This window comes from Nerophis lumbriciformis, linkage group LG22, assembly GCF_033978685.3.
Source record: "Nerophis lumbriciformis linkage group LG22, RoL_Nlum_v2.1, whole genome shotgun sequence".
In the NCBI taxonomy this organism is placed as follows: Eukaryota; Metazoa; Chordata; class Actinopteri; order Syngnathiformes; family Syngnathidae; genus Nerophis; species Nerophis lumbriciformis.
Genome location: NC_084569.2, coordinates 3,617,443 through 3,644,958, shown reverse-complemented (window position 1 = coordinate 3,644,958; position 27,516 = coordinate 3,617,443). Strand labels below are relative to the sequence as shown.

The 27,516-nt window shown below is 39.8% G+C and overlaps 2 protein-coding genes across 2 annotated transcripts in view; one reads left to right on the top strand and one right to left on the bottom strand.

Annotated features, from left to right (window-relative positions):
* Positions 1–395, bottom strand: part of LOC133615114 (uncharacterized) — a 4,194-nt gene extending 3,799 nt beyond the window's left edge. Inside the window, exons 1-2 of the mRNA XM_061973469.2 lie at positions 312–395; positions 1–247 (exon numbers count right to left, since the gene is read on the bottom strand). The exon at positions 1–247 is cut by the window's left edge and continues 83 nt beyond it. Coding sequence (XP_061829453.1) covers positions 1–247; positions 312–363 — 299 coding nt within the window. The 5' untranslated portion in view covers positions 364–395. The remainder of the gene's footprint in view (positions 248–311) is intronic.
* A 5,359-nt stretch (positions 396–5,754) lies between these two features.
* On the top strand, positions 5,755–27,516 carry LOC133615115 (ER lumen protein-retaining receptor 2). The gene is made up of 5 exons (XM_061973470.2): positions 5,755–5,922; positions 14,240–14,340; positions 15,937–16,095; positions 18,898–19,150; positions 26,703–27,516. Exons 1-5 carry the CDS (start codon positions 5,832–5,834, stop codon positions 26,735–26,737), a joined length of 639 nt encoding a protein of 212 aa, XP_061829454.1. The 5' UTR covers positions 5,755–5,831; the 3' UTR covers positions 26,738–27,516.

Below are 27,516 nucleotides of genomic sequence, written 5' to 3'. Positions count from 1 at the left end.
TAAATCCCGCTGTCGTTGGCGTGGAGGGACATTATTTGTAAAGTTGCTCCTTGGAGGCTGTACTTGTGAGGCTGTTTGTCCGGGTAGAGAGGAAAATGACTATCGCGTTTGAAAGCGAACCACTGGTGATGCAGGCCCTTGGTGGAGCAGTTGGGGTGGACCCTGCACCAGATCTCGGCGTCTTGTCCAATCGCCCGGGAAATCACATCGCTGGCTTGTGATAGGCAGCTTTGGAGCTGTGCCGCACCTGAAGGAACAGACGGGCAAAGTCAAGTACTGAAGACTTGAGTCCGCAGAAGAAAACCACTTACCTTGTGGTGGCTGGCAGGTGAGGATGAGAGAAAGCCAAAACAAAGACACCATGTCTGCAGACTAACACTCAATGTTGTCATGAGTCTGTGCACGAGACCATGGGAATGGGTAAATTCCACTTACTCAACATTTACTTCCTTCCGCTTTTTTCATCAGGCCTGCATAGCTTTGCAACATGGCTAACTCCATGTTGGTCACTCCAACTCTGTGAACTTGAATTGAGCAGATTCACCTAACCGATTGATCAGTGGTAACATAAATCATCATCATAGATGATTAAACATTCATTTTAATCTACTTTCCATAAAGTATTCATCATATTCTCTTCATGTCTTATCAGGCTCCAGTGTTGCTTGTTAGAGCTTTTATCCAATCACATTTCAGCTAGCTTGTTGCCAGCTCTGCATAAATTCTGCCGGATAGACAGTTGATAGACAGTTGATACAGTTGATAGACAGCTGATACAGTTGATAGACAGCTGATAGACAACTGATACAGTTGATAGACAACTGATACAGTTGATAGACAGTTGATAAGACAGCTGATAGACAGTTGATAGACAGCTGGTAGACAGTTGATAGTTGATACAGTTGATAGACAGCTGATAGACAACTGATACAGTTGATAGACAGTTGATAAGACAGCTGACAGACAGTTGATACAGTTGATAGACAGCTGATACAGTTGACAGACAGCTGGTAGACAGTTGATACGGTTGATAGACAGCTGGTAGACAGTTGATACAGTTGATAGACAGCTGACAGACAGCTGGTAGACAGTTGATAGACAGCTGGTAGACAGTTGATACAGTTCATAGACAGCTGACAGACAGTTGGTAGACAGTTGATAGTTGATAGACAGTTGATAGACAGCTGGTAGACAGTTGATACAGTTGATAGACAGCTGGTAGACAGTTGATACAGTTGACAGCTGATACAGTTGATAGACAGCTGGTAGACAGTTGATACGGTTGATAGACAGCTGGTAGACAGTTGATACAGTTGATAGACAGCTGGTAGACAGTTGATACAGTTCATAGACAGCTGACAGACAGCTGGTAGACAGTTGATAGTTGATAGACAGCTGGTAGACAGTTGATACAGTTGATAGACAGTTGATACAGTTGATAGACAGCTGGTAGACAGTTGATACGGTTAAGACAGCTGATAGACAGTTGATACAGTTGATAGACAGCTGGTAGACAGTTGATACAGTTGATAGACAGCTGACAGACAGCTGGTAGACAGTTGATACAGTTGATAGACAGTTGATACAGTTCATAGACAGCTGACAGACAGCTGGTAGACAGTTGATAGTTGATAGACAGCTGGTAGACAGTTGATAGACAGCTGGTAGACAGTTGATACAGTTGATAGACAGCTGGTAGACAGTTGATACAGTTGATAGACAGCTGGTAGACAGCTGGTAGACAGTTGATATAGACAGCTGGTAGACCGTTGATACAGTTGATAGACAGCTGGTGGACAGTTGATAGACAGCTGGTAGACAGTTGATACAGTTGATAGACAGTTGATACAGTTGATAGACAGCTGATAGACAGCTGGTAGACAGTTGATAGACAGCTGGTAGACAGTTGATACAGTTGATAGACAGCTGGTAGACAGTTGATAGACAGTTGATAGACAGCTGGTAGACAGTTGATAGACAGCTGGTAGACAGTTGATACAGTTCATAGACAGCTGGTAGACAGTTGATAGACAGCTGGTAGACAGTTGATAGACAGCTGATAGACAGCTGGTAGACAGCTGGTAGACAGTTGATATAGACAGCTGGTAGACAGTTGATACAGTTGATATTCAGCTGGTAGACAGTTGATACAGTTGATAGACAGCTGGTAGACAGTTGATACAGTTGATAGACAGCTGATAGACAGTTGATAGACAGCTGGTAGACAGTTGATAGACAGCTGGTAGACAGTTGATAGACAGCTGGTAGACAGTTGATACAGTTGATAGACAGCTGGTAGACAGTTGATAGACAGTTGATAGACAGTTGATACAGTTGATAGACAGCTGGTAGACAGTTGATAGACAGCTGGTAGACAGTTGATACAGTTCATAGACAGCTGGTAGACAGTTGATAGACAGCTGGTAGACAGTTGATACAGTTGATAGACAGCTGGTAGACAGTTCATAGACAGCTGATAGACAATTGATATACAGTTGATAGACAGCTGGTAGATAGTTGATAGACAGTTGATAGACAGTTGATACAGTTGATAGACAGCTGGTAGACAGTTGATACAGTTGATAGACAGCTGGTAGACAGTTGATACAGTTGATAGACAGCTGGTAGACAGTTGATAGACAGCTGGTAGACAGTTGATACAGTTGATAGACAGCTGGTAGACAGTTGATAAAGTTGATAGACAGCTGGTAGACAGTTGATAGACAGCTGATAGACAGCTGGTAGACAGCTGGTAGACAGTTGATATAGACAGCTGGTAGACAGTTGATACAGTTGATAGACAGCTGGTAGACAGTTGATACAGTTGATAGACAGCTGGTAGACAGTTGATACAGTTGATAGACAGCTGATAGACAGTTGATAGACAGCTGGTAGACAGTTGATAGACAGCTGGTAGACAGTTGATAGACAGCTGGTAGACAGTTGATACAGTTGATAGACAGCTGGTAGACAGTTGATAGACAGTTGATAGACAGTTGATACAGTTGATAGACAGCTGGTAGACAGTTGATAGACAGCTGGTAGACAGTTGATACAGTTCATAGACAGCTGGTAGACAGTTGATAGACAGCTGGTAGACAGTTGATACAGTTGATAGACAGCTGGTAGACAGTTCATAGACAGCTGATAGACAATTGATATACAGTTGATAGACAGCTGGTAGATAGTTGATAGACAGTTGATAGACAGTTGATACAGTTGATAGACAGCTGGTAGACAGTTGATAGACAGCTGGTAGACAGTTGATACAGTTGATAGACAGCTGGTAGACAGTTGATAGACAGCTGGTAGACAGTTGATACAGTTGATAGACAGCTGGTAGACAGTTGATAAAGTTGATAGACAGCTGGTAGACAGTTGATAGACAGCTGATAGACAGTTGATACAGCTGATAGACAGTTGATAGACAGCTGGTAGACAGTTGATAGACAGTTGATACAGTTGATAGACAGCTGACAGACAGCTGGTAGACAGTTGATAAAGTTGATAGACAGCTGGTAGACAGTTGATAGACAGTTGATAGACAGTTGATACAGCTGATAGACAGTTGATAAACCGTTGATAGACAGCTGATAGACAGTTGATACAGCTGATAGACAGTTGCGAGAAGCACTTATTTAAATGTATTTATTGTATATATTTTATTTCTCTGCCTCATTTTATTCAGATTTATCTATGCAGCTTTTTCATATTTAATGTAATGACAACAACAGCTTTGTAAATAAATATTGTGTAATGTTTATAACATTTTAAATGATTTTGATATTCATAGTCAAAGGTAACTTACATTTTCTGTAGTTCAGACTATGGTTATGGTCCACCCCCCAACCCCCTCCCTGTGTAGTCCCTGTCTATGGTCCCCTTCCCTTGTAGGCCCTGGCTATAGTCCCTTGTCCCCTCCCCGTGTAGTCCCTGTCTATGGTCCCCTCCCCGTGTATCAATCAATCAATCAATGTTTATTTATATAGCCCGAAATCACAAAAGTCTCAAAGGGTTGCACAAGCCACAATGACATCCTCGGTACAGAGCCCACATAAGGGACGTCGATGTGAATGACTATGAGAAACCTTGGAGAGGACCGCATATGTGGGTAACCCCCCCCCCTCTCTAGGGGAGACCGAAAGCAATGGATGTCGAGTGACATAATATTGTGAAAGAACAATCCTTTGTGGATCTAACATAGTAGTGAGAGTCCAGTCCATAGTGGATCTAACATAGTAGTGAGAGTCCAGTCCATAGTGGGGCCAGCAGGAGACCCGCAGGAGACCATCCCGAGCAGCGCAGAGATGTCCCTAACCGATGCACAGGCGAGCGGTCCACCTCGGGTCCTAACTCTGGACAGCCAGCACTTCATCCATGGTCACCGGAACCGGAATAACCCGGCGAGGAGGTGTGTAGTCCCTGACTATGGTCCTCTTCCCTTGTAGTCCCTGGCTATGGTTCCTTGTCCCCCCCCCCCCCCGTGTGGTCCCTGGCTATGGTCCCTTGTCCCCCTCCCCCTCTGTGGCTATGGTCCCTTGTCCCCCCCCCCCCCCCCCCGCTTGTCTCCCCCCCATGTAGTCCCTGACTATGGTCCCTTCCCCCCCCCTCTCCATTCTCCGTGTAGTCCCTGGCCATGGTCCCTTGTCCCCCCCCTGTATAGTCCCAGGCTATGGTCCCTTGTCCTGTTCCCCCCCTTGTAGTCCCTGGCTATGGTTCCTTGTCCCCCCGTATAGTCCCTGGCTATGGTCCCTTGTTCCCCCCCTGTATAGTCCCAGGCTATGGTTCCTTGTCCCCCCGTATAGTCCCTGGCTATGGTCCCTTGTCCCCCTTGTATAGTCCCAAGCTATGGTCCCTTGTCCCCCCGTGTAGTCCCTGGTTATGGTCCCTTGTACCCCCCCGTATAGTCCCTGGCTATGGTCCCTTGTCCTTCCCCCCAGCCACTTGTAGTCCCAGGCTATTGTACCTTCGCCCCCTCCCCCCTTGTAGTCCCTGGCTATGGTTCCTTGTCCCCCCCTTATAGTCCCTGGCTATGGTCCCTTGTCCCCCTTGTATAGTCCCAAGCTATGGTCCCTTGTCCCCCCGTGTAGTCCCTGGTTATGGTCCCTTCTACCCCCCCGTATAGTCCCTGGCTATGGTCCCTTGTAGTCCCAGGCTATTGTACCTTCTCCCCCTCCCCCCTTGTAGTCCCTGGCTATGGTTCCTTGTTCCCCTGTATAGTCCCTGGCTATGGTCCCTTGTCCCCCTGTATAGTCCCTGGCTATGGTCCCTTGTCCCCCTTGTATAGTCCCAAGCTATGGTCCCTTGTCCCCCTTGTATAGTCCCTGGCTAAGGTCCCTTGTCCCCCCGTGTAGTCCCTGGCTATGGTCCCTTGTTCTTCCCCCCACCCCCTTGTAGTCACAGGCTATTGTACCTTCTCCCCCTCCCCCCGTGTAGTCCCTGGCTATGGTTCCCTGTCCCTGTCCCCCCCTGTGTAGTCTCTGGCTATGGTCCCTTGCCCCCCCCCCCCCCGACCTCCTTGCAGGCTCAGGCTATTGTACCTTCCCTCCCCCCGCCCCCCTCGTGCAGTCCCAGGCTATTGTTCCTTGTCTCCCCCCCGTGGCCAGCCACGCTCATAGACTTTGGAGGCGGGGCATATCCCGCTGCCAGTCAAACGTCTAACCAATCACAGTCGCAGTCTGTGTTGTGTTCACGCCCCCTTCCACGTCGACCTGCGTTCTCGCCATATTTCCAAGCCCCAGAAGAAGACCCTGTAGCTCGCAAACACAGGCGGAACATCCATTTGGAAAGTAGACAATAGGAGCAGGAAAGAGTATCTGCGTGGTGCAGCCATGAACGTCTTCCGACTGACTGGAGATCTCTCGCACTTGGCGGCAATCATCATCTTGCTGCTGAAGATCTGGAGAAGCAGGTCGTGTGCAGGTGAGTGGGAGCAACACTTCCTGCATATTCTTGCTTTACTCTTAACTCTTTTCGTACATTACTGTTGACTTCTAGCATGTTCTTTGTGTACTGTGAACTTAACTGACTCATGGCTTATATTACTAGACTGCTAGCTAAGCTAGCTCCCCATTCATTAATAGGACCAGCACTCCTGCACAGGGAAGTGTATAATAATAATAATTATAATAATAATAATAATAATAAGTGATATACACTTAAGCTAACTGTGTGTGTGTTTGCTATATAATTGATTAGCTTTGGAGTGTTTGAGTTTGCTAACCAACTATTGGAGCGTGACTACTACATTCAAACTGTAAAATGACTACTAGTCGTGTTATTTGTCATGTTGTGTAAATTATAAACACGCATTTCAGTCCTTCTTGCATTGCAATCTTTTCCGCACAATACACACATCGCCAAGTATCGATCGCTCGGTGTTCGATTGTTGCTGCCTGGCCTCTGACGTGGCGTCCGGAAGGCGCTACGGAAGTAGCTAACATGCTAGCTAGTTAGCTGCACAATAGAGTCGACAATCTTCCAACATAAACACGAGAAATGGCGATTATTACCGTCATTGGCCAAACATCATTTAACAACATTCATATCAGGAACGGGGATTATTGCCGTCATTGTCGAAGATAATGTCAAACGTAGCAACTTTTACTATAATATTAATGTGCAGTAGAGATGCGCGGTTTGCGGGCACAACCGCGGAGTCCGCGGATTATCCGCGGATCGGGCGGATGAAATTTAAAAAAATTAGATTTTATCCGCGGGTCGGGTCGGGTCGGGTGGTTAAAAAAAAATTAGATTTTAAATAGATTCAGGCGGGTGGCAGTTAAACCAATTGGGAAATATATATACATAGTTAAATGTTGTTACCCACATACGAAAAACGAGCAGGCACCTGCAGCATATGCCACAACAGAAGAAAAAAAAAAAAAAGAGATGGACACTTTTACGGAGCGGAGAAGGGACGCCTCGCCGGGGTCTGGGACCGAGGCCCCTTCCCCCGAGAGGGCCCCACCGGGAGCCGTAGCTGAGGCGATCCGCGAGAAGGGCCCGACGCACGTCCAGGGTCACCACCGCGCCCACCGCACCGACACCCCGCCTTTGCCGCGGCCGGCGTCACGCGCAGCAGGTAAGCAGCTTACCTGCCCGCTACCCCCGTGGCCGGGGGCGCGTAACAGGGGTCACTCCGCGCGCAGTGCGCTCACGAAAGGGGTGGGGCTCACCCTGGTTGATATAGACAGCAGCTAGGACGGTGGCCATGGAAGTCGGAACCCGCTAAGGAGTGTGTAACAACCCACCTGCCGAATCAACTAGCCCTGAAAATGGATGGCGCTGGAGCGTCGGGACCATATACCCGGCCGTCGCCTGCAGCGAGACGCGCTTGGAGGTGCGCTCAGCGCGGCTCCCATATGATTGCGCACTGGTGTGCGTCTGGGTCGTGACAGCGTGGCACGCGAATGTCTGTGCTGCATTGGATCAGTCTCCTTTCTTTAACAGGCAAAAGCTTTATAACCTCACTAATGCCTTGCATCGTCTATATTAGATATATAACAACGGGCGGATGCGGGCGGATGCGGTTCTGATCAAATATTAGATCGGGTGGATTGCGGATGGTTGACGACTTTCTGATGCGGTTGCGGATGAAATAATTGCCTATCCGCGCATCTCTAATGTGCAGTCAAAAGCTTTATAGAAGAAAATAATATGAAAAATAAACAAAGTGCCCATCTGCTAATACAGACGATCTTTGACTGGTGTTTTTGCAGTGCAATACATCCTTAAATTCACTAGTGTCCTGTCCTGCTATAAAGAATATGAAAAATAAACAAAGTGCCCATCTGCTAATGCAGATGATCTTTGACTAGTGTTTTTGCAGAACATCCATCCATCCATCCATCTTCTTCCGCTTATCCGAGGTCGGGTCGCGGGGGCAGCAGCCTAAGCAGGGAAGCCCAGACTTCCCTCTCCCCAGCCACTTCGTCCAGCTCTTCCCGTGGGACCCCGAGGCGTTCCCAGGCCAGCCGGGAGACATAGTCTTCCCAACGTGTCCTGGGTCTTCCCCGCGGCCTCCTACCGGTCGGACGTGCCCTAAACACCTCCCTAGGGAGGCGTTCGGGTGGCATCCTGACCAGATGCCCGAACCACCTCATCTGGCTCCTCTCCATGTGGAGGAGCAGCGGCTTTACTTTGAGCTCCTCCCGGATGACAGAGCTTCTCACCCTATCTCTAAGGGAGAGCCCCGCCACCCGGCGGAGGAAACTCATTTGGGCCGCTTGTACCCGTGATCTTGTCCTTTCGGTCATAACCCAAAGCTCATGACCATAGGTGAGGATGGGAACATAGATCGACCGGTAAATCGAGAGCTTTGCCTTCCGGCTCAGCTCCTTCTTCACCACAACGGATCGATACAGCGTCCGCATTACTGAAGACGCCGCACCGATCCGCCTGTCGATCTCACGATCCACTCTTCCCTCACTCGTGAACAAGACTCCGAAGTACTTGAACTCCTCCACTTGGGGCAAGATCTCCTCCCCAACCCGGAGATGGCACTCCACCCTTTTCCGGGCGAGAACCATGGACTCGGACTTGGAGGTGCTGATTCTCATCATTTTGCAGAACAATACATCCTTAAAAGCATTAGAGTGCTCCTGTCCTGTGTTGCGTTTTGGACCAGTTGTTCCTCCCAGGGAATTCAAGTCACAAGTCGCTCCCAAGCTCTTTACGACACTTAAAGCTGAGTTGAAAAACCACCAGAGACAGAATAGGTATTTTGTAATATATTGGCAAAGCTTTGCAGATATACAGGTAAAAGACAGTAAATTAGAATATTTTGAAAAACTTGATTTATTTCAGTAATTGCATTCAAAAGGTGTAACTTGTACATTATATTTATTCATTGCACACAGACTGATGCATTCAAATGTTTATTTCATTTAATTTTGATGATTTGAAGTGGCAACAAATGAAAATCCAAAATTCCGTGTGTCACAAAATTAGAATATTACTTAAGGCTAATACAAAAAAGGGATTTTTAGAAATGTTGGCCAACTGAAAAGTATGAATATGAAAAATATGAGCATGTACAATACTCAATACTTGGTTGGAGCTCCTTTTGCCTCAATTACTGCGTTAATGCGGCGTGGCATGGAGTCGATGAGTTTCTGGCACTGCTCAGGTGTTATGAGAGCCCAGGTTGCTCTGATAGTGGCCTTCAACTCTTCTGCGTTTTTGGGTCTGGCATTCTGCATCTTCCTTTTCACAATACCCCACAGATTTTCTATGGGGCTAAGGTCAGGGGAGTTGGCGGGCCAATTTAGAACAGAAATACCATGGTCCGTAAACCAGGCACGGGTAGATTTTGCGCTGTGTGCTGGCGCCAAGTCCTGTTGGAACTTGAAATCTCCATCTCCATAGAGCAGGTCAGCAGCAGGAAGCATGAAGTGCTCTAAAACTTGCTGGTAGACGGCTGCGTTGACCCTGGATCTCAGGAAACAGAGTGGACCGACACCAGCAGATGACATGGCACCCCAAACCATCACTGATGGTGGAAACTTTACACTAGACTTCAGGCAACGTGGATCCTGTGCCTCTCCTGTCTTCCTCCAGACTCTGGGACCTCGATTTCCAAAGGAAATGCAAAATTTGCTTTCGTCAGAAAACATGACTTTGGACCACTCAGCAACAGTCCAGCTGGTGTCGGTCCACTCTGTTTCCTGAGATCCAGGGTCAACGCAGCCGTCTACCAGCAAGTTTTAGAGCACTTCATGCTTCCTGCTGCTGACCTGCTCTATGGAGATGGAGATTTCAAGTTCCAACAGGACTTGGCGCCTGCACACAGCGCAAAATCTACCCGTGCCTGGTTTACGGACCATGGTATTTCTGTTCTAAATTGGCCCGCCAACTCCCCTGACCTTAGCCCCATAGAAAATCTGTGGGGTATTGTGAAAAGGAAGATGCAGAATGCCAGACCCAAAAACGCAGAAGAGTTGAAGGCCACTATCAGAGCAACCTGGGCTCTCATAACACCTGAGCAGTGCCAGAAACTCATCCACTCCATGCCACGCCGCATTAACGCAGTAATTGAGGCAAAAGGAGCTCCAACCAAGTATTGAGTATTGTACATGCTCATATTTTTCTTTTTCATACTTTTCAGTTGGCCAACATTTCTAAAAATCCCTTTTTTGTATTAGCCTTAAGTAATATTCTAATTTTGTGACACACGGAATTTTGGATTTTCATTTGTTGCCACTTCAAATCATCAAAATTAAATGAAATAAACATTTGAATGCATCAGTCTGTGTGCAATGAATAAATATAATGTACAAGTTACACCTTTTGAATGCAATTACTGAAATAAATCAAGTTTTTCAAAATATTCTAATTTACTGGCTTTTACCTGTACATTTGAGACCAGTCAGCATAGAACATTCCATCGCGCCGCCAAAATGGTCTGTCTTCCCGACCCCAAAACTCTCTCTCCTCTCTCCTCTCTCTAGTCAAAACACATGCTAGTCAAAACACATTCCAAAGAATTCAAGGTTAACACACACAGTTTACTTGCAGAGAAACGGAAAGAGAATAAATGGAAAACACGAGCTGTTTTCAAATATGACTATGAAAGAAAATAAGTAACACTAAAATTCGGATATATGTAAATATCTGCCTCCGACACCTGCTATAAACAAAGTGCCAATGCAGACGATCTTTGACTAGTGTTTTTGCAGTGCAATGCTTTGATTGATTGAAACTTTTATCAGTAGATTGCACAGTGAAGTACATATTCCGTACAATTGACCACTAAATGGTAACACCCCAATAAGTTTTTACACTTGTTTAAGTCGGGGTCCACTTAAATTGATTCACTTAAAAACAGCACAGTAATACATTCTTTAAAATAGTATAATATTTATTTGTTACCAGGCCGCACAGAGACTTCAAATAATTAATAAGCGACTATATTCTTAACCTTTGCCTGTCCTGATAGACACATAGGTGTTTAATACAACTCCTGATAGGAAGTCACCATTTGTTATCTTTGTTAAATGGGACAATACACATTAATGAACATACTGTATAACATTTTAAAGTGTCAGATTGTAGCCACGGGTTAATTTCCAACTGCATTGCAAAAAATTCAGTGTTGTATTTTTCATGCACTTATGTTTGCTGTATTTATCCATCACATGGGGAAGGCTGGTCCATAAAAATAATGCCTACATTAAAAAGATCCATGGTGCAAACGTGTTTGGGGACCTTGTTATAGAACAAGTCATTTTAGCTGAGGGGCCGCATGGAGGAAAATGTGTGCACACGCGGGCCGGACTATTAAAATAATGGCATTAAAAGTACAAAATAAAGACAACTTCAGATGGTTTTCTTTGGCCAAAAATAGAACAAACACATTCTGAAAATATTACAATGCAAATATAGAAAAAACTACCGGCAGTGGTAAAGTTTAGATCCATTAAGGAAAGAAGAAAGTGAATGAATGTTTATAACTGAAGAAAAGTACATGCATAAAAATTGTTTTCTTTTGTATTTTTTTTTTTAATGAATGACGTAACGTTTATGATCCCAAAACACAATATAGAATGTGAGACATAACAGGATAATGCGTACATTTATCATTTGTTTGATCATCTGCACCATGAATTGATTAACGTGGACCCCGACTTAAACAAGTTGAAAAACGTATTGAGGTGTTACCATTTAGTGGTCAATTGTACGGAATATGTACTGTACTGTGCAATCTACTAATAAAAGTTTCAATCCATCAATCAATTTTCAAAACGCTTACAAAACAGTGGGACCCCATTCTTATATCTTGATGAAGTCCCTGGGACCCCATTTTGAAAATTCCTAGCACCAACACTGTACTCTAATACTAATCAAATATCATCATAGATCATTCATTCATGGTCCTTGACTTTGACACAGGTTCTAGAAGGTGTGTTTGCAGTAGACTCCATCCCTAAAAACAGCAGAATCAGTGTTTGCCACAATACTGCATTCTGTTTGTGGTGGTTAGTTGCAAGCAGAGGTGGGTAGTAACGCGCTATATTTACTCCGTTACATCTACTTGAGTAACTTTTGGGATAAATTGTACTTCTAAGAGTAGTTTTAATGCAACATACTTTTACTTTTACTTGAGTATATTTATAGAGAAGAAACGCTACTTTTACTCCGCTACTTTATCTACATTCAGCTCGCTACTCGCTACTAATTTTTATCGATCTGTTAATGCACGCTTTGTTTGTTTTGGTCTGTCAGACAGACCTCCATAGTGCCTGCGTTTCAACAAATACAGTCACTGGTGACGTTCACTCCGTTCCACCAATCAGATGCAGTCACTGGTGACGTTGGACCAATCAAACAGAGCCAGGGGTCACATGACCTGACTTAAACAAGTTGAAAACGTATTGGGGTGTTACCATTTAGTGGTCAATCGTACGGAATATGTACTGTACTGTGCAATCTACTAATAAAAGTTTCAATCAATCAATCAATCAATCAATCAAAAGCGTGAAGGAATAAAGACCCTTTTTTATTTCAACCGTACATCCCGTCAAAAGCCTAAAGACTGACTGCACAGTTCCTGTCTTCACAATAAAAGTGCCGCTCCATCGCGCCTGCGCTTTCAAAATAAGAGTCTCCGAAAGCCAGCGCAAACAAGCTAGCAAGCGACGGAGTTTGCCGCCAATGTATTTCATGTAAAGTGTATAAAAACGAATATGGAAGCTGGACAAATAAGAAGCCAAAAACCAACCACTTTCATGTGGTATTAGACAGAAAGGAGGAACTTTTTTTCTCCTCCATTTGAAAACGTGGACGTTATCATCACTACTGTCTGATTACAATCAATGCAAGTCATCAGAATCAGGTAATACACCAACTTATATTCTTGTCTTCATGAAAGAAATGAATCTATATGTGTTAAACATGCATGTATATTCATTAAAACACCTTTAACATGTAAACAAAAACGGCAAAATAAATAAATATAAATTATATACTGTATATATCAATGTATGTATATATATATATGTGTGTGTATATATATATATATGTGTGTGTATATATATATGTGTGTGTGTGTGTATATATATATATATATATATGTATATATATATATATGTGTGTGTGTGTGTGTGTGTATGTTACTCAGTACTTGAGTAGTTTTTTCACAACATTTTACTTTTACTTACGGTAAGTAAATATTTGGGTGACTACTCCTTACTTTTACTTGAGTAATAAATCTCTAAAGTAACAGTACTCTTACTTGAGTACAATTTCTGGCTACTCTACCCACCTCTGTTTGCAAGGCAATTGTAGAATTTGCATGAAAAAGGAAAAAACAAGGAAAGCCACACAAACATGTTAACAACCACAAACAACATTTTTGTTTTTTAAATGTCACAAATAAATAAATAAATAAATGAATGTGTGGCAAACACTAAGTTCTCCTGTCCTATAAATCCTTACTGTTGCTGCAGTGCATCGTTAAAAACAGCATAGTGCTCTGGCCCTAGTATAGAGGATCTTTGAGTTTACTTGTGCAGTACATCCTTAAGAACAGCATAGTGCTCTTGCCCTAGTATAGAGGATCTTTGAGTTTACTTGTGCAGTACATCCTTAAGAACAGCAGAGTGCTCTGGCCCTAGTATAGAGGATCTTTGAGTTTACTTGTGCAGTACATCCTTAAGAACAGCAGAGTGCTCTGGCCCTAGTGTAGAGGATCTTTGAGTTTACTTGTGCAGTACATCCTTAAGAACAGCAGAGTGCTCTGGCCCTAGTATAGAATAGAGGAACTTTGAGTTTACTTGTGCAGTACATCCTTAAGAACAGCAGAGTGCTCTGGCCCTAGTATAGAGAATCTTTGAGTTTACTTGTGCAGTACATCCTTAAGAACAGCAGAGTGCTCTGGCCCTAGTATAGAATAGAGGAACTTTGAGTTTACTTGTGCAGTGCGTCCTTAAAAACAGCAGAGGGCTCTGGCCCTAGTATAGAGGATATTTGAGTTTACATGTGTAGTGCGTCCTTAAAAACAGCACATCATTGCTGTCATGTAGAATATGTCTGACCACAACTAGGTTTTGCCAAATATTTTTAACATGTCCCTTGATCCTTGTTGTTCTATCATCATTTGAACTAAGCTACTGCCAGCTGCTAGAAAGGATTCTGTGTAAATATGCATTAACATTCCCAGAAGGTGGCGCTGTTCACCAAGGCAGAGATGTTTCGGTGCCGCACCAACCAGCTGACCTTGTCTTGCGATTCTTTCAAGGTATCTCTGGAAAGAGTCAAATCCTGTTTGCGATTGTGTTCACCACACGCTACTTGGACCTGCTGACCTCCTTTATCTCGTTCTACAACACATGCATGAAGGTGAGACTGACTTACACCAGGAGTGTGCTAACTTACAAACACAATTGAAGAATGTGGGAGAGAGGGGACTACTTTGACATCCTGTAAATAAAAGATGCCAATGTTTATAATGATATGCTATCAGAGATCTTAGCTTTGGGCTACAGCTAAACTAGTGTAATATCATACTTGCCAACCCTCCCGGATTTTCCGGGAGACTCCCGAAATTCAGCGCCTCTCCCGAAAACCTCCCGGGACAAATTTTCTCCCAAAAATCTCCCGAAATTCAGGCGGAGCTGGAGACCACGCCCCCTCCAGCTCCATGCGGACCTGAGTGACGTGTTGACAGCCTGTTCACACGTCCGCTTTCCCACAATATAAACAGCTAATGATGGAGGGCGAGTTCTTGGTTTCTTATGTGGGTTTATTGTTAGGCAGTTTCATTAACGTCCTCCCAGCGCGGTAACAACACACAACAACAGCAGTCAAGTTTTCGTCCCCCGTAAAGCAGTTCGTCTGCCGTAAACAGCAATGTTGTGACACTTTTAAACAGGACAATACTGCCATCTACTGTACATGCATATGTGACCCACCCATAATGTGTCACATTTTTGTGTTGATTTATTTATTTTATTTTGTGGTTTGAATTCGTTTTTGGAGCTGTCATTACACATTTATCAGTATTCACATTAGTCAGTAGGGGGCAGGAGGGCGTTTCTTCCCAATTGAATGCTATCACCTGCAGACCGGAAGTGTCTTGTCATTCTGATGAGCGCGACCAGTCTGTGAACAATTGAAACGCTTTTTCCTCCTGTATAACAGGTTAGTTTTGGTGAATCAACTCACTGAATAATATCCATGTGATCTTTATAAGTTTAAGTACACATTCTGATGGTGGAGCCTAACTCTAAAGTGTTTGTGAGTTGTAGTTTGTATTTGTGAATGAATCCAGTTCACAGCTGCAGTAATCAATACAAAAAGGCGACGTGAGTGCGCAATGTTTATATAGGAACTTCTGATCCTAATTCAGACTCCCAAATTAGAGCTCCCGTTTTCTTATTGATTTTATAATGTATATTTGTATAATGTGTGTGTTCTGAAATAGTGACAGAGAATAGAACAAGGATGGACAATTCAACCCTTAATTCAACAATGAGTAGATGAGTGTTATGTGTGTGTATATGTGTAAATAAATGATCAGTGAAATTCAAGTATTTATTTTATTTATACATATACATATATATATATATATATATATATGTAATAAAATATATATATATATATATATATATTTATTTATATATATATATATATATATATATATATATATATATATATATATATATATATATATATATATATATATATATGTGTATATATATATATATGTATATCTAGAATTCACTGAAAGTCAAGTATTTCTTATATATATATCTCTTAACCACACCCCCCACCTCCCGAAATCGGAGGTCTCAAGGTTGGCAAGTATGGTAATATACAGTAGGTCTCCTTAATAATCAAGTCACTCATGAATGGGAGTTTGCAGAAGGCCGAAAAAGACGAGTGCCGCGCTTTTGGACATTCTTTGTTCACATTTCTGCACACCTTGTTCTTCAGGTGATCTACATCGGCTGTGCGTACGCCACGGTCTACCTGATCTACGCCAAGTTCCGCGCCACTTACGACGGAAATCACGACAGCTTCAGGGTGGAGTTCCTGGTCGTCCCCGTCGGGGGTCTGTCCGTCCTCATCAACCACGACTTCTCCCCGCTTGAGGTACTTTTTTGTTTTTTGGGGGTTTTGACCCACAACTTAGTAAAAGTTTGGTGCGTGTGGAGCTTGGCAGGCACAGTTTGGTGCACAATGCAACGTGGTAATCCTCAGGGTATTTGTTTAAATATCACTAGCATACAAAACATGTTTTATATGCTAGTTTCTTCAAAATAGCCACCCTTTGCTCTGATTACTGCTTTGCACACTCTTGGCATTCTCTCCATGAGCTTCAAGAGGTAGTCACCCGAAATGGCTTTCACTTCACAGGTGTGCTTGAGGCTCATGGAGAGAATGCCAAGAGTGTACAAAGCAGTAATCAGAGCATAGGGTGGCTATTTTGAAGAAACTAGCATATAAAACATGTTTTATATGCTAGTTTCTTCACAACAGAAACTAGCATATAAAACATGTTTTAGCATATAAAACATGTTTTAGCATATAAAACATGTTTTATATGCTAGTTTCTTCAAAATAGCCACTCTTTGCTCTGATTTGATATAGTGAAACCCAATATCTAAGTTACATTTAAAGCAGTGTGGGTGGCAGGTGGGTAAAGTGTCTTGCCCAAGGACACAACGGCAGAGACTAGGATGGCGGAAGCGGGGATCGAACCTGGAACCCTCAAGTTGCCGGCACGGCCATTCTACCAACCAAGCTATTTTAGTCAGTTTTCAAGTAGCCATAGTCATGTTTTATATGCTAGTTTCTTCAAAATAGCCACCCTTTGCTCTGATTACTTTTTCGCATACTCTTGGCATTCTCTCCATGAGCTTCAAGAGGTAATCACCCGAAATGGCTTTCACTTCACAGGTGTGCTTGAAGCTCATGGAGAGAATGCCAAGAGTCTGCAAAGCGGTAGTCTGAGCAAAGGGTGGCTATTTTGAAGGAACTAGCATATAAAACATGTTTTATATGCTAGTTTCTGTTCTGAAGAAACTAGCATATAAAACATGTTTTAGCATATAAAACGTGTTTTATATGCTAGTTTCTTCAAAATAGCCACTCTTTGCTCTGATTTGATATAGTGAAACCCAATATCTAAGTTACATTTAAAGCAGTGTGGTTGGCACTGGTAGCAGGTGGGTAAAGTGTCTTGCCCAAGGACACAACGGCAGAGACTAGGATGGCGGAAGCAGTAATCAGAGCAACGGGTGGCTATTTTGAAGAAACTAGCATACAAAACATGTTTTGTATGCTAGTTTCTTCAAAATGGCCACCCTTTGCTCTGATTACTTTTTCGCACACTCTTGGCATTCTGAAAATATTAGTAGATATTAGTAAATATTAGCAGAAAATAGCATTAATCAGAGCAAAGGGTGGCTATTTTGAAGAAACTAGCATATAAAACATGTTTTATATGCTAGTTTCCTCAAAATAGCCACCCTTTGCATATAGCATATAAAACATGTTTTATATGCTAGTTCCTTCAAAATAGCCACCCTTTGCTCTGATTTGATTACTTTTTCGCACACTCTTGGCATTCCCTCCATGACCTTAAAGAGGTAGTCACCTGAAATGGTTTCCACTTCACAGGTGTGCTTGAAGCTCATAGAGAGAATGCCAAGAGTGTGCAAAGCAGTAATCAGAGCAAAGGGTGGCTATTTTGAAGAAACTAGAATACAAAACATGTTTTCGGTTATTTCACCTTTTTTTGTCAAGTGTTCATTCATAGTTTTGATGTGACAATGTACATGTAAATAGTCATGGAAATAAAGACAACACATTGAATGAGGAGGTGTGTCCTAACTGTAGATCATCCTTTTACAAAAAAAGAAAATAATATAGAAAAACATACAAAATATACAGTAAATTAAGAAAAATCGAGTGAATTGAATTAAATGACTATTAAGTTTTGAAAAATCAGCTCTCACTGGATTGGTTCGCAGCCGAGTGTGAAGCGACTGGGATGAGAATCAGCACCTCCAAGTCCGAGTCCATGGTTCTCGCCCGGAAAAGGGTGTAGTGCCATCTCCGGGTTGGGGAGGAGACCCTGCCCCAAGCGGAGGAGTTCAAGTACCTGGGAGTCTTGTTCACGAGTGAGGGAAGAGTGGATGGTGAGATCGACAAGCGGCGTCTTCAGTAATGTGGACGCTGTATCGATCCGTTGTGGTGAAGAAGGAGCTGAGCCGGAAGGCAAAGCTCTCAATTTACCGGTCGATCTACGTTCCCATCCTCACCTATGGTCATGAGCTTTGGGTTATGACCGAAAGGACAAGATCACGGGTACAAGCGGCCCAAATGAGTTTCCTCCGCCGGGTGGTGGGGCTCTCCCTTAGAGATAGGGTGAGAAGCTCTGCCAATAAAGATTGAATGTGAAAGTGTGTCCAAACTTTTGGCCTGTACTGTATATTGAAATTTTACAGATACATAACCTACTCAGTGGCCTAGTGGTTAGAGTGTCCGCCCTGAGATGGGTAGGTTGTGAGTTGAAACCCCGGCCGAGTCATACCAAAGACTATAAAAATGTGAGCCATTACCTCCCTGCTTGGCACTCAGCATCAAGGGTTGGAATTGGGGGTTAAATCACCAAAAATGATTCCCGGGCGCGGCCACCGGTGCTGCCCACTGCTCCCCTCACCTCCCAGGGGGTGATCAAGGGTGATGGGTCAAATGCAGAGAATTATTTCGCCACACTTAGTGTGTGTGACTATCATTGCTACTTATCTCATATGTATATCTAGCTGTGGTATGGCTGAATGTTCCGTCCAATGATATGTGGTTGACACTTGATGTGGTGTGCTTTGGATCGTGTGCTATAACTTTGGATTCCTTGAGTAAAATGTGTGTTAACCGTCTCACCTTTAGATCCTGTGGACCTTCTCCATCTACCTGGAGTCGGTGGCCATCCTCCCTCAGCTCTTCATGATCAGCAAAACGGGCGAGGCGGAGACCATCACCACCCACTACCTGTTCAGTCTGGGCCTGTACCGGGCCCTCTACCTCTTCAACTGGATCTGGCGCTTCTACTTCGAGGGCTTCTTCGACATGATCGCCGTCGTCGCCGGCGCGGTCCAGACCATCCTCTACTGCGACTTCTTCTACCTTTACGTCACCAAAGGTGGGTTCACGTCAACATTATAGACCAGGGGTGGGCAATTAATTTTTACCAGCACTGCTGGAGGGCCACACCAACAATATTTCAACGAAATTTTGCTCAAATTATTTTTGGTGTACCGTAAGATAAATAATAATAATAATAATAATTTCATTTAACCTAACTTAACTTTATGCAAAAGCAGATTGCTTTTGATGGTTTTATTTTTAAAACTGTCTTACACAACACTTCCTGATGTATAATACAATGCAAAAATGTCAATTTCTGTCACTTTATCCTGCATCCTCTTTAAAATCCAACATTTTTCCCCGTCAGATTTGGACAACCATCTTGTCCCAGCTTGTCCCATTTCAGTCCTAACATGTCCAAACACGCATTTACCTATGTGAACAAGTCATTACCTGTGGTTGTCTCTTTAATTGACTGCATGGCTGCCAGCTCCTCCGTGATTTGAAAGTCTGCAGTTATCCCATGTAAGAAGATGAGCAGCTGGGCGGTGTCACGTACATCGCAGCTCTCATCCAAAGCCAGCGAAAAACAGTCAAAGTCGGCCGTTCTGTTCTTCAGCCGAAGCTCCAAGTTTCCAGCGATGGTCTCAACCCGCCTCGTTACAGTGCGTCGGGAGAGTGACACGTTGTCAAATGCGCCCATCTTCTCCGGGCATATCAGCGCAACAGAGTCCAATAAGCACTCCTTAATAAACTCTCCGTCAGAAAACGCCTTACTTTTTCTGGCGATTTTGTGAGAAATGACGAAACTTGTCCTGATGGCTGCATCTCTGGGGGTGTGAAATGTGGCAAAAAGTCCTTGTTGGGTTTGCAGTTTTACCATCAACGCATCAGCAAAAATTTTTTGTCAAGGTAAAAAATGATTTTCCAGGTAAAAAATGATTTTCAAGGTAAAAAAATTTTTTCAAGGTAAAAAATGATTTTCAAGGTAAAAAATGATTTTCAAGGTAAAAAAAAATGTTTCAAGGTAAAAAAAAATTTTCAAGGTTAAAAATGATTTTCAAGGTAAAAAATGATTTTCTAGGTAAAAAAAATTTTCAAGGTAAATTTTTTTTTTACAAGGGAACATTTTTTATTTCAATGTAAAAAATGATTTTCAAGGTAAAAAAATGATTTTCAAGGTAAAAAATAATTTTTCAAGGTAAAATTTTTTCAAGGTAAAAAAAATTTTTAAGAAATGATTTTCAAGGTAAAAAAAATGTTTCAAGGTAAAAAAAATTTTCAAGGTTAAAAATGATTTTCAAGGTAAAAAATGATTTCTAGGTAAAAAAAAATTTCAAGGTAAAAATGTTTTTACAAGGGAACATTTTTTTTCAAGGTAAAAAATGATTTTCAAGGTAAAAAATGATTTTCCAGGTAAAAAATGATTTTCAAGGTAAAAAAAATTTTTCAAGGTAAAAAATGATTTTCAAGGTAAAAAATGATTTTCAAGGTAAAAAAAATGTTTCAAGGTAAAAAAATTTTTTCAAGGTTAAAAATGATTTTCAAGGTAAAAAAAGATTTTCTAGGTAAAAAAAATTTTCAAGTTAAAATTTTTTTTACAAGGGAACTTTTTTTTCAATGTAAAAAATGATTTTCAAGGTAAAAAATGATTTTCAAGGTAAAAAATAATTTTTCAAGGTAAAAAAAATTTTCAAGGTAAAATTTTTTTTACAAGGGAACATTTTTTTTTTCAATGTAAAAAATGATTTTCAAGGTAAAAAATGATTTTCAAGGTAAAAAATAATTTTTCAAGGTAAAATTTTTTTTTCAATGTAAAAAATGATTTTCAAGGTAAAAAATGATTTTCCAGGTAAAAAATGATTTTCAAGGTAAAAAAAAAATTTCAAGGTAAAAAATGATTTTCAAGGTAAAAAAAATGTTTCAAGGTAAAAAAAAATTTTCAAGGTTAAAAATGATTTTCAAGGTAAAAAATGATTTTCTAGGTAAAAAAAAAATTTCAAGGTAAATTTTTTTTTACAAGGGAACATTTTTTTTCAATGTAAAAAATGATTTTCAAGGTAAAAAATGATTTTCAAGGTAAAAAATGATTTTCCAGGTAAAAAATTATTTTCAAGGTAAAAAAAATTTTTCAAGGTAAAAAATGATTTTCAAGGTAAAAAATGATTTTCAAGGTAAAAAAAATGTTTCAAGGTAAAAAAAAATTTTCAAGGTTAAAAATGATTTTCAAGGTAAAAAATGATTTTCTAGGTAAAAAAAATTTCAAGGTAAAATTTTTTTTACAAGGGAACATTTTTTTTTCAATGTAAAAAATGATTTTCAAGGAAAAAAATGATTTTCAAGGTAAAAAATAATTTTTCAAGGTAAAATTTTTTTTTCAAGGTAAAAAATGATTTTCAAGGTAAAAAATTATTTTTAAGGTAAAAATTTTTTTCAAGGTAACATTTTTTTTTCAAGGTAAAAAAATGATTTTTAAGGTAAAAAATTATTTCCAAGGTAAAACAATTTTTTCAAGGTAACATTTTTTTTCAATGTAAAAATGATTTTCAATGTAAAAAATGATTTTCAAGGTAAAAAAATGATTTTCAAGGTAACATTTTTTTTTCAAGGTAAAAAATGATTTTCAAGGTAAAAAATGATTTTCAAGGTAAAAAAAAATTCAATCAGACACATTCCGGTATTTTTCCTCGTGCTTCGTCGTGTAGTGGAGATTCAAATGACATTCTTTAAACACAGCAACCTGTGTACCACAAATTAAGCACACGGCTTTACCTTTAATTTATGTAAAGAAATTCTTGGCAGTCCATGTCTTGTTGAAAACACGCCATTCCTCATCAACTTTTCTCATTTTTGCGTCTCGGGGGTAACCAAGCATCACTTGTCACTGTGCACTTTCACTCACAGGTTACACACTGACATACGCCCATAAATAACACTTTTCAAAATAAAAGCAGCACAGCTGTAATGCACGCACGACATAGATGTTTTTTTAAATGTATTTTGTAATTTGTGATTGCTGCTGTTCACATTCACTCACAATCACGCACGAGCATACGTCCACACGGAAGTAATACAAATAACGCTTTTCAAAACAAAAGCAGCACCGTTGTATTGCACACTCGACATAGATACTTTTGTAAATGTATTTTGTCATTTATGATTGGCCTCACGCGGGCCGGACAGGGACGCACAAAGGGCCGGATGTGGCCCGCGGGCCGCAGAATGCCCAGGTCTGTTGTAGACCGTACGTCATCCGTCTGTACGAAGTTCAGCCGTCACTTATTGAAGCCGCCATCAGGTCGGCCTTCTTGGGTCATCTGTTCCATAGAAGAACACATGAGCTTGTGTTACTATCAGCGTCTCTGCAAAGCCGCTAACCTCACACGCACAAGGCCAATGTTGTGTTGAAGAGGCAGTAATTGAGGAATATAATTACCACGTCCAATTCTTTACTGCAGACCATCATGCTTCTTCAGTCCAATGACGCCAAAGAGGAATTAGCTGAGTCACACGTCACAATTCTGACATTTAGAACAAATGTGCGCAAAGAATGTGTCATAACACCACTAGGAGACACTCTGCTGCTGTTTTTAAGCACAAAAATAATAATAAGGACTTAAAATTGTTTTTATATGTCGTCTTATATTTTTATCATTAAAAAAAATCATGTTTTTACAAATGTACAGTATGTAAGAATGTATTTAAAAAAGAAAAAGGAAGTAAAATATGAATACAGAATATTATTACGTTCCAGGTTCCAGGTTCGATCCCCGCTTCCGCCATCCTAGTCACTGCCGTTGTGTCCTCGGGCAAGACACTTTACCCACCTGCTCCCAGTGCCACCCACACTGCTTTAAATGGAACTTACATATTGGCTTTCACTATGTAAAAGGGCTTTGGGTCACTAGAGAAAAGCGCTATATAAATATAATTAACTTCACTAAAAAAATGTGATGATACCAGAAAGAAGTGGGCAGTTTTACTAAAATAAAGTTGTTCTATTACAAGATTTTAACATATTTTAACAATTAAACTTTTTTATAACATTAAAAAAAAAAAGTATTTTACAACTGAGTGAAGTGAATTATATTTATATAGCGCTTTTCTCTAGTGACTCAAAGCACTTTACATAGTGAAAGCCAATATCTAAGTGACATTTAAAGCAGTGTGGGTGGCACTGGGAGCAGGTGGGTAAAGTGTCTTGCCCAAGGACACAACGGCAGTGACTAGGATGGCGGAAGCGGGGATCGAACCTGGAACCCTCAAGTTGCTGGCACGGCCACTCTACCATTGAAACTTGGAGCTAAACCGCCCCTGTTGTTGTATCGATGCAGCTTGTTTATCGTAACATATATTTTCCCCCCATAATTTCAGTACTTAGTACTTCCATGACACAGTGAACAATTATTTTGTATATATTTTTTTGTTTTATGTCTTTGTTCTTGTAATAATGTGACATAAAAGGATACAGTTCTCTCAGTGCTATCTTTGTTCTTGCCCAACTTTTTTCTCATACAATAAAAAAACTGTTACGCAACGTTATTCGTAAAATAGTTTTTTTAAATGTATTATTCGTTTAGTGTTTTTTAGCAATGCCATTTTTTTTTCGTAACGTGAGAGAAAATGTCTTTATTTTCTTACTAGGTTGCTATAAAAAAATATATATATTTTATGACTTTCTTGTAATAATGCGACATAAAAGGATACAGTTCTCACAGTGCTATCTTTGTTCTTGCCCAACTTTTTTCTCATACAATAAAAAAAACTGTTACGCAACGTTATTCGTAAAAGTTTTTATTTATTTATTTTTTTTTTTGTGTTTTTTAGCAATGCCATTTTTTTTCATAAAGTAAGAGAACATTTTCTTATTTTCTTACTAGGTTGCTATAAAAATTTTTTTTAATGATTTTCTTGTAATAATGCGACATAAAAGGATGCAGTTCTCACAGTGCTATCTTTGTTCTTACTCAACTTTTTTCTCATACAATAAAAAAACTAACACAACTTTATAGGTAAAATAGTTTTTGTTAATTTATTATTCGTTTAGTGTTTTTTAACAATGCCAATTTTTTCATAACGTAAGAGAAAATGTTCGTATTTTTTTATTAGGTTGCTATAACATTTTTTTTGGTAATTTTTTGATTTTCTTTTTGTAACTTGCAACCTTTTTCTTGCGGTTTTAGGACATTGTTGTTAAAAAAGAAATGCTACTTTTTTGCGTATTTTTCCTCCAATTATTTTGTGACATTTCAAGTGAAATGCCTTTATTTCGTTAACATCGCAACTTATTTATTGTCACTTGCCTACAGTTTTACTTCTAGCGTTCCCATGTGTGCTTATCACATGTGAATAATGCTGTATAATAGACTGTATTTATGTTATTCACATGTGAATAATGCTGTATAATAGACTATTTATATTATTCACATGTGAATAATGCTGTATAATAGACTGTATTTATGTTATTTACATGTGAATAATGCTGTATAATAGACTGTATTTATGTTATTCACATGTGAATAATGCTGTATAATAGACTGTATTTATGTTATTCACATGTGAATAATGCTGAACAATTGACTGTATTTGTTATTCACATGTGAATAATGCTGTATAATATACTGTATTAATATTATTCACATGTGAATAATGCTGAATAATTGACTGTATTTATGTTATTCACATGTGAATAATGCTGTATAATAGACTGTGTTTATATTATTCACATGTGAATAATGCTGTAAAATAGATTGTATTTATATTATTCACATGTGAATAATGCTGTATAATAGACTATTTATATTATTCGCATGTGAATAATGCTGTATAATAGACTGTATTTATGTTATTCACATGTGAATAATGCTGTATAATAGACTGTATTTATGTTATTCACATGTGAATAATGCTGTATAATAGACTATTTGTTATTCACATGTGAATAATGCTGTATAATAGACTGTATTTATGTTATTCACATGTGAATAATGCTGAATAATTGACTGTATTTGTTATTCACATGTGAATAATGCTGTATAATATACTGTATTAATATTATTCACATGTGAATAATGCTGAATAATTGACTGTATTTATGTTATTCACATGTGAATAATGCTGTATAATAGACTGTATTTATATTATTCACATGTGAATAATGCTGTAAAATAGATTGTATTTATATTATTCACATGTGAATAATGCTGTATAATAGTCTATTTATATTATTCACATGTGAATAATGCTGTATAATAGACTATTTATATTATTCACATGTGAATAATGCTGTATAATAGACTGTATTTGTTATTCACATGTGAATAGTGCTGTATAATAGACTGTATTTGTTATTCACATGTGAATAATGCTGTATAATAGACTGTATTTATGTTATTCACATGTGAATAATGCTGTATAATAGACTGTATTTATATTATTCACATGTGAATAATGCTGTATAATAGACTGTATTTATGTTATTCACATGTGAATAATGCTGTATAATTGACTGTATTTATGTTATTCACATGTGAATAATGCTGTATAATAGACTGTATTTATATTATTCACATGTGAATAACACTGTATAATAGACTGTATTGATATTATTCACATGTGAATAATGCTGTATAATAGACTGTATTTATATTATTCACATGTGAATAATGCTGTATAATAGACTGTATTTATATTATTCACATGTGAATAATGCTGTATAATAGACTGTATTTATGTTATTCACATGTGAATAATGCTGTATAATACTGTATTTATGTTATTCACATGTGAATAATGCTGTATAATACTGTATTTATGTTATTCACATGTGAATAATGCTGTATAATAGACTGTATTTATGTTATTCACATGTGAATAATGCTGTATAATAGACTGTATTTGTTATTCACATGTGAATAATGCTGTATAATAGACTGTATTTATGTTATTCACATGTGAATAATGCTGAATAGACTGTATTTATGTTATTCACATGTGAATAATGCTGTATAATAAACTGTATTTATATTATTTACATGTGAATAATGCTGTATAATAGACTGTATTTATATTATTCACATGTGAATAATGCTGTATAATAGACTGTATTTGTTATTCACATGTGAATAATGCTGTATAATAGACTGTATTTATGTTATTAACATGTGAATAATGCTGTATAATAGACTATTTATATTATTCACATGTGAATAATGCTGTATAATAGACTGTATTTATATTATTCACATGTGAATAATGCTGTATAATAGACTGTATTTATGTTATTCACATGTGAATAATGCTGTACAATAGACTGTATTTATATTATTCACATGTGAATAATGCTGTATAATATACTGTATTAATATTATTCACATGTGAATAATGCAGTATAATAGACTGTATTTATAATATTCACATGTGAATAATGCTGTATAATAGACTGTTATTTTTTACATGTGAATAATATAAATACAAAGTGTTTATTGTCTATTGTGAGCGAACTGTGGTGCTGAATTTCCCCCAGGGATCAATAAAGTACTTTCTATTCTATTGTATTTCTTTGCAAGGATGTGAGCCACACATGCTAACAAACGTGTCTTCCTCAGTGTTGAAAGGCAAGAAACTGAGCCTGCCGGCATAAGAAGGTTGGCGGCAGCAGACCCAGCGCGCGCCCAGATTGAAACCACGGAACGTCATGAGCTTCCGGCAAAAAGGATACATACGCCTGAGACAAGAGAGCCAACTTCACAGGGAAAAACACTATTGATGATCAGCGATGGAAGTGGTCCACGCCCACCAACACCACAGCTGAACTAAGGTCCTTCCAAGGTCCACCGTGGGATTTCTGCGTTCTTCTTGCCTTCAACTTCTTTGCATTGCTGTCCAAATAGAAGACAGGCTCCTCCCCCCTCCCCCAACACAACCCGAGGTGCATATGCTTTTTCTTTTTGTTTGTTTGACAATGTCACAAATTGGGCAATAACCTTGTTAAGGGAATGCACAAATGTACAGTCTTAGTAAAACAAAAAAGAGTGCCTGATGACAGTTATTGTCCTCACAGTATTTTTTTAATTGTAATACATGTATCCCGAACACATTTCTGCTCTATAAGAAACATATTTTCATAATGACACAACCCACATATTTAACTGCACTCCATCTCTCTTAGTTGTGTACTGTAGTTCCAGTTCAACTAACCCTGTGATTATTTCCACTTCAAATGAAAGTATCAATCGTGCAGCAAGTCAGGAATGGCATTTTTCATTTAGAAATCACTGCTCAGTAGGAATAACTTAGTAGCTTTCCAAAGGGTTATTGTTTTGTTTTTTTGCATATCACCTCCATTAAAGATTTTATGACAATTGCCGTAGACTGTTGTTGTCCCATCCATCTTCTTCAGCTTATCCGAGGTGGGGTCGC